Source organism: Haemorhous mexicanus, chromosome 1 (assembly GCF_027477595.1).
Source record: "Haemorhous mexicanus isolate bHaeMex1 chromosome 1, bHaeMex1.pri, whole genome shotgun sequence".
Taxonomy (NCBI): Eukaryota; Metazoa; Chordata; class Aves; order Passeriformes; family Fringillidae; genus Haemorhous; species Haemorhous mexicanus.
In genome coordinates, this window is record NC_082341.1 from 42,327,123 (window position 1) to 42,345,780 (window position 18,658).

At 42.3% G+C, this 18,658-nt stretch overlaps 2 protein-coding genes across 2 annotated transcripts in view; one reads left to right on the forward strand and one right to left on the reverse strand.

Annotated features, from left to right (window-relative positions):
- Nucleotides 1–9,509, forward strand: part of ANO10 (anoctamin 10) — a 122,423-nt gene extending 112,914 nt beyond the window's left edge. Inside the window, exon 13 of the mRNA XM_059847028.1 lies at nt 8,641–9,509. Coding sequence (XP_059703011.1) covers nt 8,641–8,676 — 36 coding nt within the window. The 3' untranslated portion in view covers nt 8,677–9,509. The remainder of the gene's footprint in view (nt 1–8,640) is intronic.
- Nucleotides 9,510–13,699: 4,190 nt separating this feature from the next.
- SNRK (SNF related kinase) overlaps nt 13,700–18,658 on the reverse strand; it is a 39,984-nt gene continuing 35,025 nt past the window's right edge. The window contains exon 7 of the mRNA XM_059847042.1: nt 13,700–17,519. Within this exon, the coding sequence (XP_059703025.1) occupies nt 16,301–17,519 (1,219 nt within the window). The 3' untranslated portion in view covers nt 13,700–16,300. The remainder of the gene's footprint in view (nt 17,520–18,658) is intronic.

An 18,658-nucleotide genomic window follows, 5' to 3' on the forward strand; every position in this document is an offset into this window, starting at 1 on the left:
AGTTGCAGAGCCTTCACAGGAAGTAGAAGAGAACTTGTCTTTGAAGAGAACAGCAAGAATGAAAATATTACTCAAAATTATATTGTAATAACATGTGCTTGGGTCAGGAGAACTTCTGCAGGGGAGGAAAACAAGTAAGATTGCCTGGCAGGTCCCTTCATTGCTGGCCTTGGACTCCTTGCCTAATAAACTCTTGAGCAGAATTGAGAATAGTTCTTTACCAAATAATCTAAACATTGACCAATTTTTCCTACCAAACTATTTTAAAATATTTTTTTAATAATCTGGTGACAGTTACTTTAGAATTAAACTTACTTTTCATGCTGATACAAAGGATAAACAAAGAGGCAAATTTCCTCTTAGAAAAAACTCCCTTCACAAGAGTGGTTACTTTTCCTATGTGTCTGCCCAGCATTGAACTCTGATCTTAACATGTAGCTTTTACTTCAGATACACTAAATAATTTTCTACTTGTGTTTTTCACACATTTGATTTCTCTGGCATTTTCTGATGTATTTGTGAGGCTGAAGTTTCTTGCCTGCCACAAAGAAATGGAAATTTTGTACTTGCAGCCTTGTGGTTGCTGTGTGGTAGCAGGACAGAGGACAGCCATGCCCCCTGCAAATCTTTCTGCATATTTATGTCAGATTTATGTCACAGATGGTAATTTCCAAAGATAGTGCCTGAAGTTGGATTCTTAGTTTCATATCTGGAGGCTGATCTAGATTACCCAGTGAATGTCCTGCATAGAGGAGTAAATTTCTTATCTTGTTACTTGGTTTTTTTGAAACCAAGTTGGGCTCTTTATGACTCCACAAATTAGGAAATTTGGAGAGAAATGTGAGCCCAGGATAAAACTGAGACCAGCTGGGCTTGGGCTGGGGCTAGCCATGCCTTTGTGTCCACTGGCAGAGCAGGGGGTGAGTAGGACTTTAGTAGTGCTTAGATGTTGGGGTTTATGTGCCTGGGGTCCAGGGATGACTAAATTTGTGTCCAGAAAGTAGTGGAATATATATTTTTTTTTTTGTTTTCTAAGGGTTGTGCATAATTCATTTTGAGGGGCTGTCTGTTTTTCACACAGTCTGTTCCCTGCTGTTGCATGGATTACAGGGAGACATGTTCATGCTCTTTGAGTTTTTCCTCTGCTCATTTTGTGGCATTAAATAGTTTAAACTGGTCTCTTGCCTTTTGTACAATAGATTTGCTAAAGGATGTTGGCAAGAGCTGTGGGTTTTGGCCTGTGCAACACCGGAATTGATGCTGTGTGGTCTCCCCTGGCTAAACCTCTGTGACATGGGTTTATGCACTCGAGGGAGGCTTGTGTCTGTGACCCAGCAGGTTCCTTCCAGCTTTAAGCTGGAAAAAATGGAAGCACAGAGTTAGTCTTAAACATATCTTCTGCAGAAGATGTAGTGAGCTGTGTATTTTTTCCATCACCCAAGCAATTGGCCACTTAAGCAGTGTGAGGAGGGAGGACTCTCACTGTGCCCTGCAGTGCCGCCTTCAAGCCCTTTGCCACCACTGCTCCAGAGGCTGGCTGGCTGCTTTCAGCTGTGCCTCCTCAGTCATGAAGCAGTGTGAGTGCAAGGCATGTGAGCTTCAGTGGTAAATCAGGGCAGATTGAGCAGCCTGCTTGTTAGCCAGGCTTTTACTGCTGTCACAGAACCACAGAGTGGGTCAGTTGGAGGAAACCTCTGGGATTAGCTAGTCCAACCTCCCAGCTCAAGCAGGGACCCCAGAGCATGCTGCTTAGGACTCTGTCCAGATGGCTTTTGAGTGTCTCCAGGGAAGGAGATTACAGTTGGTATAAAGCTATGTCTGCAGTTAAGCTTCAGTGTCAGCCATATCCATATATTAGGAATTGGTGTCCAGAAGGCTCATTAAACTCTCCAGGTGCTGAGTATTTCTCTTCCAAAGGGGTCGTGCCTGCTCAGGGACACCTTGCTTAGTGAAAAAGCTTGTTAAACTTCATAGAGGCAAAATAGTTTGGTTTACTCATTTTCTCTTGATGGAAGCAGGTAATAGGAAGCAGGTAATTACATCCTCAAAACCCCTGAGAAAAGGAATTGTATCATCGCTCACCATTAAGGCATTATTGATGTGCTGTTAACCCAGGGGCCAACTGCACCTTCAAACCATAGTGATGTCTGTGTGACCCAGGGCACAGAACTAAAGAAATGAGTGTGGGACTGCACAGGCCATCCCTCCCCTTTGAGATGTCACCAAGGTCATGTCACATTGCACATTTTTGCATCACTGCTTTCATAGCCAGTCGATAGTTTCTGACTCCAAAATCTATTGACCAGCTGCTGATTGGGCGAGAGGTAATTGCATAAGCTAAAGGGAGAGCATCCTTTGGACTGGGCCGGCATCCTGGGAGGGTGGTTTTGGCACACACTCCTCATCAGGCATTCAGATGTTGTTTAACATTGTATTTATCTGTCACTTGGCAACTATTTGGTCAGTTATGGTGAAAAAAGTTATGAAATATGAGCTACATGAGGAGAAAAATAATGTAAATTGTTTTGAAGGGCAGAATGCATAAGCTGTATTCTGAAGAAAATACTATTAGACTGTCTTGTGTGACTTCCACTATTCTTCATTTTTGTACTGTCTACTGAACTAAAATAAGGTTCAGCAAAGGGTGACTAATACTGTAAGAATATTGTAATGAGTATTAATTAATACTTTGCAATTTAAATCAGAGACAATCTGACGTAGATCAGGAAAAAATCTTGGGAAAAAAATGTACTACAAATGGGGTTGCTTTGACTGCTATTCCTCACAGTGCTATTAATCAGGTACAATACTCCAAGGCACAAATTATGTGATTCTGCAAGTTTTCCTGATTCTGCACTTACTAATTTTCCAGACCTTTTGTTTCATTAACACTGGCGCTGTACTTGGTATTCTGTCTTGAATTAGGCACACAAGAAAGGAAAGAAGAGGATTTTTTTTTTTTTTTTCTGCTCTTTCCCATTACTTTCTATTTCTTGTAGCAGATCCCACTCTGGGTCTGTGGACTCCAGGCAAACTTCTTATCACAATTCCTGTAGAAACAACTGTAAAAATCTCTCAGCCTGGGAGGGGCCTCAGAAGGTCAGTAGTACTACTTCCTGCTCAGGAGAGGATTGCCACCAAATTTAGACCCCAGGGCTGTGGGAGGGTGGGGTTTCCTGTCAGGTGCTTTGAGGACAGAGACAAAACCTCCCTGGGCCCCTGCTGCAGTGCTTAGTTATCCTTGTAGTGTAATGTTTTCTGCTGGGGCTTTCTTGGCTTGTTTTTTAATGACCACTTCATTTTTTGTTCTCTGGTTGTGCGCCCTGGCCAAGACCCAGATTCCACCTTCTTGCTGACCTCCTTGTAGATATTGGCAGTTATCTCAGGGCATGTGCATCACCTCCCTGCCCGTCTTGGATTCCACAGACAGGTTTGGCAGAGTTGATCAGTATCCTCCTTATACTGGAGGGCCCAAAACTAGATACAATCTTTCAAGTGTAACTTAAAAGTAGGGAGATTAGTAAATATTCCTCAAAAGTTTAAATTACTGTAATTGCTCACAGTCCTTGTGAGAGTGACAATTCAGGATTTGTTTCTTTTTTATCTTCAGTTTAAAATGCTTCTTGATTTTTATAAAAAAAATCTGCATTTGACTGTTGAATGCTCATGTGTGGCTTTCCTTTATAGAGGGTTGTTTCCACTGGGTTGCAGCATCACAGGGTCTTGGCCCTGGGAAATGAGGAAGTTGTGAAATTGTTCCTACAAGTCTTTTATCATACTACTGAAGTAGGGGAGAAACTGTATTCTGGAAATCAATAGCTTTCAAGAAGAATGAGAGGTTGTGCAGGATGACTTAACTGAAAATAAGCATTCAGTGCTGCATTGTGGCTGTGTGGTCCTGGGATTTATAAACAGGAGTGTACTAGTACAGGGACTGGTTATTACTGCTGTCAAGAAGCATCAGTTACCATCTCCAGCTAAGGAAACAAACATGTTGCTGGAAAAGTGGTCAGAGTCAGAAACGCAGCTTAAAAGTAACCCCAAGCCAGTCCTGAAGCACCGTTCCCTGCAGAGTGTTCAGTGCCAGAGACAAAAACCTTGAGGGAAGATTTGTCACTCTAGGTATGAAGTTACCTTAACCTTACACCATTGTAATTAGTGAGAACAAATTTCCATTAAATATGCTTTTAAACCTTTACACAGAATAAAATACTACGTGTGGAAGAGGCTTACTGAGTTTTGAAGTGGGTGTTAATTTGCCTCTTCTAACTGGTTGGTACTTACAGATTAAGCTGATACAGTTCTTGAGAGAGCTCAAGAGCCAAGAAACTACTGTTGTTGTGATTGGACACCATTACAAAAGAAGAATTTAATATATATCTGTCATGTTTTCATATTATAATTAATGCTAGAAAGTGGGAAAGATACCATGTACCACTTCTCTTTCTAACTGCATATGAGCTGTTCCACGTGGTGTATACAGGAAAACCAGAAGATGGGGTTGCTGATAAAAACATCTGCTTTCATGTATTCTTATATTTAATATAAACTATTTACATGTCTATTCTTCATGTGTACAAACTTATGTGTACATTGAGTGTGTACACATGAGTATTTACCTGTGGAAAAGCACCAGTCCAGTGAGTCAATAGATCCTGGTTTCTTTGGTTTTCCCTTTCATATGCTTTCTGTGTTTTAAATTGTTTTCCTCAGGTTGTGGTTGAATTGTCAGTTGGCATTAACACACACAGTGGTAAAATTAAGAGTAGTTAGAGGCTGACTTACCAGGTCTGGGCATAACTGGAAAATAACAGTGTTGTAAGCATCTGGCACAGAGCTCAGCAAGGGCAGTAAATCAACATTAAACCAGCAAAGTCTGTTAGTGTCTGTTGAATGTTGGCTGTCCCACAGAAACCATAAAGGAAAGGTGGGAGTGTTTGATTAGGCTATGAGTGTGTGCAGAACCAGCACTGGGGCAGCAGGAATGCTGGGCTCCCTCTGTTCTCCTCTGGTGCAGAAGGAGGGTCAGAGAGATGGATTGGCAAGCTGGGAGTATGGGAGGCAGCTCCTGCCTCTCAGCCCAGGGCAGAAGGAAGCCACGTGCTGGGACCTGGCCAAAAGCAGCCCTGCTGTGCAGAACGAGGGCAGAGCAGCTCCTCAGCCCTGGGCACAGGGCTTGGAATATAAGGTGGGCCAGGGTCCTCCTCGTGCCATGCAGAAACATCCTGCATTTCCAGTGAGCCTGTGGCTTGAGCCAAGCCCTGGCACTGCTCTGGTAAATCCCTTGGCAGCTCCTGGGGTTTTGCTGTAGTTGAGGTCTCTGGTGCTGCTGCTGTGTATTTCTGTTATTTCATGATTTTAGCGATTTAATTTTGTATTTTGGTATTGTTGGCAGCATTAAATCACATGTTTAGGCTTCCATAGCCCCTCTAACTGGAGAACTACCACAGAACTACCCTGTACACTGAAGTTGGTGTCTCTGGAGCCCACAAAGGAAGTAGCCTGATTTCCATGCTTGGTATACAGCTCTGTTTGTGGTGTGAAAGGATCTGTTCTGTTTTAATAAAGCCCTTTCAGAAAATTTAATGTTGAAATGTAGGAAAATCTAAGTAATTGGCAAAGCCTATTTGTAAACCACATTAAAGGGTTTTTGCTGTTTCTCCTGGAAGTACTGTCTAATTATATTACATGTGCTTTACAAGGAAATTTAAACTTAATAAAATGGAAATAGCGAATCTATTGAATTACAGCAGATAAATATTTAGAGCATTTCCTAATAGTAGAATTTTAGGATAAACAACACTGCAGCCCCACTAAAATTAATACCAATTTGAACATGTTTCACTCATGTACTGCATGCATTGGCTGCTGTTGCTAAGGGGGATGCATAAAACAGAGCATTAAGCATAAACCTTTCACTAGTAACTCTCAGCTGATAATAAATGAAGAATGGCTTCTTGAGCCAACTCGTTTCTGAGCTGTGCCTCTGATTAGTTCACAGAGGCTTTTAATACCCCTCAAATGAGTGGGGTTTGTCATTATGTATCTAGTAGGTTTAACAAGTAGATCAAGACATTTTTAATAGCTCTCTTCCATATTTTTAAAATACTTCTTAAAGCTTACAAAGAAATGTCTTTTTGAGGGAACAGCAGTTAACTCAGCCTCACAGGTTCCCCAGTGAACCTGTTGGAGCTGTCTGGGGAAAAGTGATCTTAAAAGGTAACTCATCAATGACCTTTCTCAGCAATAAAAATTTAAAAATACACTCCCTTTCCCATATGTTGCCTTAGAGAAATAGTTTCCCATTGAGCAGGAACATTTACTTTCACAGTAAAAAAGAAAGAAAATTTTAAAATTCTTCAGCCTGAACTTGGCAAGGAATTTCTCTGTTTAAAGGTACCACCACATGTTGCTTGCCCAAGTGATAGCTCTTGGGGGAGCCTGCTGCTGCCAGGTACTGCCAAATACATTTTGCTATTAGAAACTATAAAGAAGAAATTAAATACACAGCTCTTGGTGTTCTCACGTGGCTTATGATTCATTTCCTGAAATATGTGTATGACTGCATTTGGACTGATTTTGGCCAGCCCTTGTGTGCCATGGCAGCATGTGAAGCTATTTTAAGAGGTTTTTCTACTCACTGGCCCGCTCAAGAAGCTGGGATATTTGTTTGTTCATATCATGTAAATATGATAGCATAAGATTGCCAGCAGAAGACAATCCTCGTTTAAGACTAGCTCAGTTAAAAATAGGAGGGCCTTCAAAACTAAATGAGAGTGGTCCAGCTTGTACAGAGTTTTTGGACAGATTACATTTAGTCATCATTAGCACTCGTGCTTGGTTTTTTTCCAGACTTTGGCAAGCCCTGCAGAGATCAGAGAATAAAAATACCTTTCCAGTCTTCTGCATTCCTCATCAATCCCCATACAATTACACCAGTACTCAGAATTTATGAAAATCATTCTAAAATAAGAGAATGTTTGTATTTGATGGATCAGGAACTGAATGAAGGTGCTGTCTCGTGTGTCTATGTTTTTGTAATAGGAGTAAAAGAGACTTTAATTAAAGATGCTATAGTTTTATCCAGACATTTATTTAAAAGTGAATCAGGATGTAGAAGAGGAATCTATCTGTATTCCAGCCTTTAGCTGTGGCTTTTTTCCCTGCACTGTTGCTATGGAGAAGCATATAAATATTTGTATCACAAACTAATTTTACTTCACTTATAGATGGCATGGAAATACAGATAAAAATGGTAAAGAAAAGTTGCTGTAGGTGTGTTTTAGCATGCAGAGTAGTGTTTTAGAAAGATTCAGAGCCAGACTAGCAGCAAAGAAGAGGTAGAAGGTGCTCTGTTGAAGCATCTGACATCTTTGTATCCCATGTTGTGGGACAGAAACTGAATGATAGTGTACACTTTATTTGCAGCTTTGTCTTTTCCAATTTTGTTACAGCATTTTTAGATACTTCTCTTTCTAATAGCTCATATGTCATGGGCCATTTCTATGAGATCAAATACAAATGCAAAAGAAACAGCTCCGTTTCAGTAGCACACGTCCATCCTCCACTGGGGGGATGACACAGAACCCACACAGCGGCTCAGGAGTTGAAGGCTGCATAAATTGTTTCTTTTTATGATCACTCAGATTTTTTCATGTCCAGCCTTTTCCTTTCCTTGCCTGCCAAATTGCCTCCAAGGAGGCAGTGATGCTGGGCATGGGTGAATTCCAGCAGTGCTGTGCATCTCCTTGCCTCTGCTCCTCAGCCTGTCCTTTGGGCTGGTCTCCCTCTGTCTCCTTCTTGAGACTGTTGTCTCTGTCTTTTTTCTTCGGGGCACTTCAGTCACTCTGACTATTTCTTGGTCTATCAGGGTGGTTCCAGCTTTCCAGACATTGCCAGGCCCTTGGCTGACAACCCCCAGGTGATGTGTGAGAGATGCCTTCAGCACAGTTTGAACTCTTTCTTGTTGCCTCTCTAAGTTCTGTGTTATGAAACATTGTCTTTAACAAGAAGCTTCACAGAGTGGCTCTGTTTTCTTTTACTCAGCAGATATTTTCATCACCTGGGATTGTTATCCTGGTTTCACATGGTAACATGTCTCTGGTGACATCCTAGGATAATGAAAACAAAACTGGTTATCAGCAGGATAGGCAATAGCATGTATCACCAGAGCAGTCTGCTACCTCCTTCTTATATCACAGGATGTTTGTATTCAATTCCACAACAACAATCACAGAAATACTGAATAACAGTTAACAGATTGTTGCAATGGGAAGTGGGGGCAGCAGTTTGTCAGTTCATTGACCTTTTGAGATCAGCTTAAAAGCCTAAATATTTAGGGCTAAATGACTTTCACATAAGGCATTATTCATCACAAAAATAATTAATTAACATACAAATTGCATTGCCATTTGATGAGTGTTTTGGTGGACAAAAGCAATGCCTCTATTAAAATAATGGATTTTGTAAAAATCAGGCATGACAGACTGGTGGTTTTTGTTTTGAAATGCTCAAACTCATTTTTTTGGTGTAGTTTTATTAGTCAGCTGGATTCTGGAGTGTCCTGGGCTCTAGCTGGTTTGGTGATTCCTCCTGCTGCCGCTGTACTCAGCGTCTCTCTCCGTTCTTCTCTCCTGGCAGCAAATGAAGCTGGCGGCGGAGTCGCTGAAGGAGTAAACACGGAGGAATGAGGATGACTCAGGCGGTCACAAGTGAGGCGGAGCCAGCGTTTGTGGTCGTGTGCGGCGCTCTCGGAGCGCACCCTCCACCATCTACTGAGTAGGTGGCACCTGCTTATATGAAACTTGGTAACTAATCTTTGCCTGACACTGTAAAAAAACTGTTTTCTCCTGCTCTCTTTGTTTCTCATATGCAATTGCTTGTGAAGGTAACACCAAATAAAGCACTCCAGCTTATGCCAGGTGTGGATAAAATCTGCCAGACTCCCTGTGCTTTGAGTGATTGAAAACAGATCCTGTGAGGAAGCATCCAGAAGCTCACTAGAATTTTCAGCAGCAACTTTCTAAAGGGGAAAAAAAAGCAGACTATTATTTAATTTACTCTCCCTTTATGGTTATTACCCCTTTTGTTCCTTCATTACAATAGCTAATCAATCCTCTATTATTTCAAAGATTTGCTTATTAGCTACTGCTTGTCCACAGCAAATTAATTGAAGTATGTTATACATTTCATAGGGAACAACAATGTATTTCATTATGTGATCTGAGAAATAGTTGAACATAAATATTTGCGGAGTTTGTATTACACAGTCCTGTTTGCTAGTTCTCTAAATAGGTCCCAGCTAAAATCTTTTCAAAAGCTAGGTAAAAAAAAAATTAGTAGGAAACAGATTGCTGATCAGTGACTTATGAAGCATATTTATTTTCTAATTTATATTGGATTTTGGTATTAGTCCCCTGGATTCTGAATTGCAGTATTGTATGAATGGATCTTCTGGTTAAATGAACTAACAGCAAACAGATCAATTAAAGTTGATACTTGATACACCAGTACTTGTGTTTGTAGTGAATATCTGATTTGGTTTTCCTTGCGTTTCACAAAAAGATAGCTGTCCTAATGTTTCTTTGTTTCCTGACAGTTATAGGACAAAATGTACAGTGTTTGCTCCTGTGACCTTGAGACAGTTTATTTTTGGCTGCTGTGATGTTCAGTTTCACTAGATGTAACTGTATGTGGTACTTGCTGGAATTTTGGTCACAAAAATCTGCTGCTGCCATAATTAAGGTGTTTGCCTACTTTGCACATTTCAGAATTCTGCCACAGGGCTCCCACAGCAGAGTAATATAACTAAGCCAAAATAATATATTTTGTCTGGAGCTAAAAATTAGGATTTCTCAGACTCTGCAGGTGTGACCCAGTAAGAAATGATTGTTCTCCTGGGAAGAGGAGCAAACCTGTGCTGTGGCTTCTCTGTTCTTGCTTCTCCCCCTGTTAGTCCCCCACGCTGCTGCTATTTCAGGGGTATCTCATGGGCTGCTGCTTTCACAGCCTGTTCCTGAAGCAGTGGCAGGGCTGGGGCTGCACAAGCTCTGCCCTGAGGATCTCTGAGGGAAGCCTGTCACCCTTCCTGTAGTGCTGTAGAGATCCCAAAACCAAATGGTTTTTTAGGAGGCAATCAGTGTGTTCTTCATGAAAACTCCCCATCTTTGCAGTCTCCTGCCCACTTTGGTCCGAAGTAGCTCATTTTTCTTCAAGTTTTAACTGCCTGGTCAGTGGTTTTGAGTGAGTGGTTCCAGAGAAGAAGAATCCATGGGATGAGTTCCTGTTGGAGTATGTTCTTGTGACCTTGCAGCCATTTTAAAGGGATTCTGCTGGTCTGCTAATTGATGGTGGTCTGGGAGCATGAAGTTGGTGTGTTTTGCTGATGTCAGCTGTATCAGGTGTCTGGAATAACTTTCTAGAATGGGTTAGAAAAGGAATTGTGTGTCAACTGTGATCATGTGAAACAAGTAACTCACCTTCTGCAAAACTGACTTGGTGGTTTTCCTTGTGGGATCCATTTCTTTTGTTTTTTGTGGATTAACAGAAAACTCTTTAGTGAGGTGTAAGTACCCAGTGACTTCAGTAATGTTGGCTGTTGTCTTTGCCTTGGGCAAATCCCTTCACTTCTGCTTAGTTTCCTTATCTAGAAACAGGGATAATACTGTTCTTAGGTGGAGAAGGCACTAAAAGTGAGGAGGTATGGAGGAGTTCTGACCTGCCGTGGTGTGAGAAGTATGGGACTCCTTTATTTTATAGGGATTAAAGTTTGTTCTACATACTGGGAGAACTCTTGTTTTAGCATCACAGATGCTACATGGTCATGAGAGAGACTGTTTCTGTCCTAAAACACACACTTTAACCTGCTGAGAAATGTTCCCTCATAGTGCCAAGTAGTATTTTGTCACTCAACTGAAATTTAGCTCCTATTCCTCTGTATGCAGCTGTTTGTCCTTTCACTGGGGAGGGGTTCCTGTGTTTCATACTGTCTGGTGTACTGGGTTTTGTCTTTTGGGTTTTTTATACATTCGTGGTGGCATCTATTTTCATTTCTCATTTGAGAGAGAAAACTCTGTCTGTGCTCCTCTGAATGTGTTGTTTCCTTTCTGCCATAGGTGCACCTGTAAAAATTGTGGGATGCCAGGGATGAAACTCACTGACCAAAATCAGTTGTCAGGTGACAGTGTCAGAAAGAATAAGATATTTATCATGAGCTGCCATTCACAAGGTATGGAATCTGAGTGTCTGTTCCCAGGTCCAGGCAGGGTCCCTTAGCCAGCTGAGAGAGCCTCACACCTCTAGACCGCCACGGCTCTGGGCCCTGCAGGAGTGCAGGCCACCAGACAGGGGCGTGTGGCAGTTCTGCCAGTGCCTGAGTCTAAGCCATAAAATAAGTTTATCATCTCTGGTCTCAAGCTTCAGGGAAAAACCAGGCAGGAGGCTGGAGCATGCTGTTTGGGAAGATGACTGTGTGGGAGAAGCCTGTATCTGTCTGTTAAGACTTGGATTTTACAAATCTCCTTAGCAGCAGCAGCAATAACAATCCAAGAAAGCTGTTCTTAAGAAGGGCACTCATAAACCACTTGCTGGTGATACAAGAGTTCTCTCATCAGGTACGTTGTGAGTGCAGGTCTAATTGTGTGGCCCAGAGGGATCTGCTGACTCAAGGTATCTTCTGATGAGCACAGAAGAGGAGAACACTCATTACATGGAAAGGTTCCTCTGTAAGCAGGCAAGCAGTTATGGATATTTCAGCCTACCTGGGCCTGAGGGAATTGATCTTGAATCTCATTCAGAGAAATTTGAATTTACTTCCTTATTCATGTAAGCAAAGCCCCTGGGAACAGTGCCTACTGCTGTGATGTGCTTTCTTCAGGACAGCTCTGCCATGCCTCACCCAGGAGCTGGAGGGGCGAGTGCCAGTGCCAGGCCAGGGCTGGCGGGAGGCCCTGGTGACTCAGTGCCAGCTCTGGAGGCTGGTGCTGAGAGAGGAGGCTCTCTCTGCACCCCAGTGCTTGATACAAAGCACTGTGGTGATGGCCTCTGTCACCACTGGCATCATGAGGGCAATACTGGGCCTATCCCAGGCCGAGGGCATGTGGCACGCAAATGCCCAGAGAGAGAATCAGATCCTGCCTCCCCTGCTCAGTATTTCTCAAGAGAGAGCAGTGAGAGGGAGGAAAGAGGAATATGTTACACAAGGGCCTGCTGAAATGAATTCCTGAGATGAATCATCTGAGAGCCCGATGAAGTCTGTGTTACCTCTCTGTGCTTCTCAGACCCTATACTTGCATTTTTCTTACCACATAATTCTTCCATCACATCTGAAAATAGAGGGCATCTCATTCTTTACCCCTATGAAATAAGACTCTACTTTGTCTCTAATACAGGGTTCTTGACTTGCAGAAATTGATGTCATTTTTAATACAGGCAGATAGGTCAAACTGATTCATCTGACAATCACAATTCAAAAAAATAAAGAGCCAGAGCCTGTGGTTCAGGAAGGGAGCAGGCTAAGACAACTGCAGAGACACTGCTCTGGAGAAGGGCAATCCAGCAGTCCCTCTAAACACAGTATGGATGTGAGGGAGCCAGGCTGGCTGCAAGCAGTCAGCAATTCAACAAGTGAGTCATTGCTACACTTTCCCAAGTACAGTCACATCAAAGTGTTACTGCTCAAACACCTTTTATTGAAAGCAAGTCATCATTTGGAATTAATGACAAACAAATCAGTTCTGATTTATTCAGATAAGCTTAACCATGGGAAAGGCTAACAGGGCGGCTGGGTTGTCTCTGATGTTTGGGGACATTCCAGCTTGCCCCCATTCCCTGTTTATTGCTAGCCAGATTCCCCTTTATTTGCTAATGAAAAATCCTTAAAACAAATCTGACATGAAAAGTATCTGACCTGCACCTACCAGCTACTGAGATGTTCCTGCTTGGCCTTGCACTACACGGTGTGTTACACCTTTCCTGTCTCAGTCACAGTCACAGCCCAGCAAATTCCTTGGCCACTCCTTTCCTGCTACTGCCTCCACCCTGTTCTGCAGTGACCAGAGCTGGGAAGCTCCTCAGACAGGGCAAGGTCCCAGCTGCACAAGCCCACAGATGCATCTCTGCACAAGTGCCCCAGCCTCGAGCAGTGGTCACTTAACACCACGTATTCACAGAACCTGTTCCGTGCCCTTGCTCCCTGTGTCCGTACCCGCCCTGGCTGGTTACACTTTGTGCTCCAGGAGCAGTTCAATCACTGCAGTGTCGTGCTGAGCTGCTCCAACCACCGGCCACCAGCGGACACCTCTGAGGGACAAGATGCCAGAAGCCAGCCCGCTCCAAGGCAGCCCCATGCCCCTCTCTGCAGCACTGCTGCCCCCTCTATTGTTACTATTACCTGCTTTACCTTATAAAGAACCATGGTCTGGAGTTCTGCCTGAGGAACAGCTCCCTCAGCCTTGAGACAAAAAACTCAGCAGATGATGACTGTGACAGCTGTTAAGCCCAAATGAATGTGTTTGATCACTGCAGGAGAGTAACTGGCAGCTCACCAAGGGCTGTCCCTCCACACACCAAGCCAGACTCTCCCAAGGCAAGGCCCTCGCTGTTCCCAGGTGCTGCAGCGCAGGGAGCGGCCTGGAGCCTGTGTGACCCTCTCACCCCCAGTGCCAGCAGACACAAACCCCAGCCACGTGCAAGTCACCGCTTATGCATCAGTCAGGATATCACTTTTATTAACTGGATTTTCCATTTCTGTCGCACACCATGAATGTTTGTACAATGAAAATGCCAAACATTGCCAGAAGTAATAAGATCAGTTGATATTTCTGTACCCTCTTAACACACATGGATTCTTTCCTGGTGAGAAATTTTTATACTTCTGTCATGAATTCTGCTTATTTAGACTGCTACTCTTAAAATTCCGTGTCAAGATTGTCACATCTTAAATACAGATTAAGTTGCTAGAGGTACATTATTTTTTATATATTTTTATATACACGCATACAGAAAAATACAAGACTAACTGTTTTTTCCACAATATTTACTTTATACACTACTGTAACTATATGCAACTCTTAAAGACACGTTAAGGGGTACAAGAAACTGTTTACTTGCTCTAAATAGTTTGGTCCAATATTATCTTAATGTAGTGGTTATTCTCGCCCTTCCTTTTACGTGGCGACATAACACGACGTACACCACATGCACAATCATTCACCTATCAACAGAGGGGGAGAGGACAGCACTCAGACTAACACATCTGTACACATCTGTACACCCAGAGGTCCAACCAGCCACACACAACTATAAGGCTATAATACAACTATGCAGCATAAATGGTCAACACTGCTGTTCTAAAGTGAGCACCATATATACAGTCGTATATAAAAACATTGGAAACAAAATACACCCGGGGTTAGTTAAAAGGTGCCATTCCAAGGCTGTACATATCAGGAAAGAGTATTTACAATACTTGGAAAAAAGCTGCAACAAATAAAGTTTATTGCCAATGCCCTTTATAAACTCGTCTCCTACGTGGATGTTACGCTCACTGTCTGTGAACCACATATCTCGTTTCTGGCCCTTGGTAAGATCCCTGCTCAAAAAATTCAAGCAATTATGTTCTATGGCTTCACCCACACATCTATGCTTGTAGCTTTTAACTAAACTGCAACTAGAGATTAAAACTTAAAGAAGCACAACACTTCTCCTTTGCCTTGTTCCAGAAGCAGAGCGCCTGGCTCACCAGGAAGGACACCCCATGCACTTCAGACTCTCTGAAGTCTTGCAGGAATCACAAGAGCTGTTGTGAGCTGTGGCCATCCTGACCCAGCCACTCTCTGGTGCTCTGCTCCCTCCACAGCAGACACAAAACGCGCTGTATTGACCATTCTGAAACTGTTACAAGATGCTCAACAGTGTCAAACTCCGCTGGGACACCCAGGGTCTGCCCAGGGCGCTGCTACATAGTACCCCCAGTTTCACTAGCATTGCTTAGAAGACCCAGTGCACAGCATGAAAAAATAAAACATTCTTGCCCTTCCCAAAACTAGGAATCTGCAATATATTTTATTCTAGATAATAAAATCCCACAAAGTTAATTCATCTGGTCAAAAGTATCCTTTTGTACAGAAAAACTCTAAATCAAGACCTTGCCATGGCAATGGGAAATCTGACAGGAAGGCTCAGAGCTGTGAAAGAAACACTTTCCTACAGGCTGTTTTAAATGGACTTTATGAACAAGTGTATTACTGAGGGAAAATAAGTGATGTACATGTGGGGAACAGTAGTATTTTAAGTCCTAAAAAGAGTAATAGTAACAAAACTGTAAATGACAATTTCAATGCAAGTCCAATTACCTAAAGGTTTTCCATCCCTTATTGCCTTCTGGAATCTCAGGGAGGGGAGGCGAGAACAGCAAAGAGGGTTCACAAGGTAGAAACCTAAAATAATAAGTGTCATGATATACTAAGAAAAGTAATTCATACAAATACTTTATTTTCAGTTAGCATGTAAAAACTCAGAAGTAGACTTAATAATTTACCTTTGTTATATTAAAAAAGATTGTCTGCTTGTAATATTAACATATTTCTATGGGAGAAAGCTGCCTTACAAATCTACTTGCCTCTTTTTTTTTTTTTTTTTAAAGAAAACTGCCTCTATTAAAACAAGATCTTTTCGGCTTGATTTTTGAGCCACAACTTCATCTATATCATAGCTTAAGACAAATAGGTGTGGGTTTAAAATCATATTTCAAGATCACTAATTTTCAGTGCATCTTTGCTTTGTACAAGCCTTGGAACATCTGAAAGCTCCCTGAAGAGTTTTCAGCATCAAAACATTATTGCTTTGGTTCTGTTTCAGACACATAGAAGTATGCCACATAGCACATATTTTAGTTTTCACAGAAGGTCAGAACAAGAATTAACATTTCATAAGCAAACAAAAGCTTCTCTTTCTAGTATAAGTGCAGAACATGAAACTACTAAGTGCTTCATTTACATCAGGATCCAGATCTTTATTTTAATTTAATCCAGATCTTCCATAGTAAAATTATAAATGTAAAAATTACACAATAAAATATTCTGTTGTGTTGAAAAAGAAAAACATATCTGCTAGCAGCATGCAAAGACCATGCACTGTCATACCATCAAGCAAACACAAAATTAAAGTATAATAAATAACTGCTCGAAGCCCACTTAAAAATCTTAAGACAACAAAAGGGGGTCCGTGACAAGGTGTTCACAGCCCTGACCAGGAAGAATGACTCTGTCAAGCAAATCGAGCTGTTCGAGTCAGGTCATTGTCAAATGACGTGACAGCAACTGGTTTGACTGGAGGTACACAGCAGCCCCTCCTTTGGGTTCCGCTGAATATTCACAGATATCTTTTCACAGAGAGGTAGTTGTAGCACATTGTTTTTCAAGTTCCTGTTCTTTAGCCGTTCCAATTCGTTTGTTGTGTCTGACATTTGGTCGGAAAAAAATTTTAGGCTGCCCAGTGATGAAGCCTGGTTTGCACTTCCGCTGGAGCTTATACACATTTTCCACGTTGATTTCTCCTGTACTTTTACACTGGAAAAGGACAGATTGTTTTGAGGATCAATAATGTATTTCGTGCTGCCGTGAATCTGTGAACCTAGACAAAGGCTCATTAGCTTCAGGCTTTCAACCAGTTCCCCTGCACTTCGGGATGACAGCTGCATGGAGTTTCCAGATCCAGCGCATCTCCGAGTGGAACCCGAGGTGGTGTTGGTGCTACCCCCAGAGCTACCAGAGGGACTCCCGCCACCTTTGCTGTTATCACCTGGGCTCGTTTTGTCCACCCCTCCGTTCCCGTTGCTGGGTTTGCTTTGCCCACCACCATCTCCCTGGCTGCCAGGTGGCCCTTCGCTACTATCCCGTCTGTGCCAGGAGTAAGTGAACCCGCTGTCCTTGTCCAAACGCCTCCTGCTTTCCGAGTCATCATCGCTGGTTTCGGAGCTGCTGCAGCTGGAGCCCCGGCCCTGGCTTTTCCTCCGGTGGTAGCGTTTGTGCACGGTGCTGGGCGAGGCGATGTTCATCTTTAACCTGCTGAGCTTTGGGGGCAAGTTCTCGTCCATGTCAAACTCATCATCTGATTCGCCCTCCTCGAAGATCTGGTTGAGGACTGGCGCGCTCTTTCTCGACGTAAGACGATTTGTAACCGAAGGCTTACGACGCAGAACAACTTGAGTAGAAAGGGAAATAGGTTTTTTATCTTCCTCATCCTCCTCTTCATCTTCTTCGACTCTGAACAAGCACTTCCGGCCACTGGTAGTGGGTTTTAAGCTCACCGATGGAACTGCTGAAAGTGCTGGCCCAGCCAGTTCAGGGATCTCTTCCTTCTTTGTGGAATCCCCAAGGGCCTTGCTCCTGTGCCCGTTGAGAACGTTCTCAGCCGTGCGAGCCGGGGAGGACTGAGGAACAGTGGCATGGGAGAGAGGGGTTGCTGTAAGGTCATCCTCCAGGTCCTGGGGCACATCAATTTTTGTCGGCCACGACTGCCTGCATAAAAAATTGAAGATAAACAGGAAATTTACATCACGGCAAGCATTTCAGAACTTACAAGGAAGTGTAAGATCTGCACCAGAGAAGCACACGTACAGACACAGAAATTGGGCAGCTGAGTGGCATGTCTGTAAACAACAGTACTGAGTGACTGAGCACAAGGAAGTGTTCTGAGAATGTGCATTCCTTTGGAAATGCTATTTGAAAGGAACTATCTATACAATAACACAGTTTAGAAATTATATTGGTTACTGTCAAATCAAAAGTTAAGATTTCACTGCTCTCAGAAAATGATTTAAACAATAAAAAAACCTGAAATAATTGTGTTTCAAAAAATTGTCTGAGATTGGTACAGAACCACCAGTACCTGGAGGAAGGTACAAGCCTATGCAAGCACAACTTAAGGAAGACTGTATTGTAAACTACTTCTAATCTAAAGCTTCCTGGGTTTTCCCCCCAATATTCATTATATAAAAATTAGGTTAGAATTAATATCAGTGAGACTGAAAAGGTGAGTCAGATGAAACAGTCTCTCATTCTCACCAAGCTCTATTCTACAAAGTTCCCTTAAATTCTAAACACACACAAACTGAGATCATACATTTATTTGTCCTTAGCTGAGAATCTGGAATGATACAACTACATGAATTGAGAACTCAAGCTGCCTAAGAATATGACACTTGAATAAACTGTAAATCCAAGTTGAAAATGTAATAGCATTAGCTCAAATCAAAAGGAAAGTAACATGAGTGTCCATCCGTTTTACAAGTGGGCAGCTGATGTCTTATCTCCAGTATCTTAAGCTACTCTCTAATGATTTGCATTTAACTTTAAATCCTAACATACTTTGTAATATTCCAGTAATGCACACAAAATAAACTAAAGAATAAAGTCAGTCTTTACTCTTGCTATTTTAAAAGCATAATCCAAAAAACCAACATCTACAGACCAACATGTTAACACTGAACAATTCTTCAACTTCTTCACTCAGCATAAGCCCCACATTTCTTGTCTTCATTTCAAACCGTTTTACATAACAAAAATACTCTTGCTACTGCATGAAAAGCTGTTGTAAAGACCTCTGTTCACATATGGCCAGCATATTACAAGACATTCCCAACCATACTTTGTGTGTG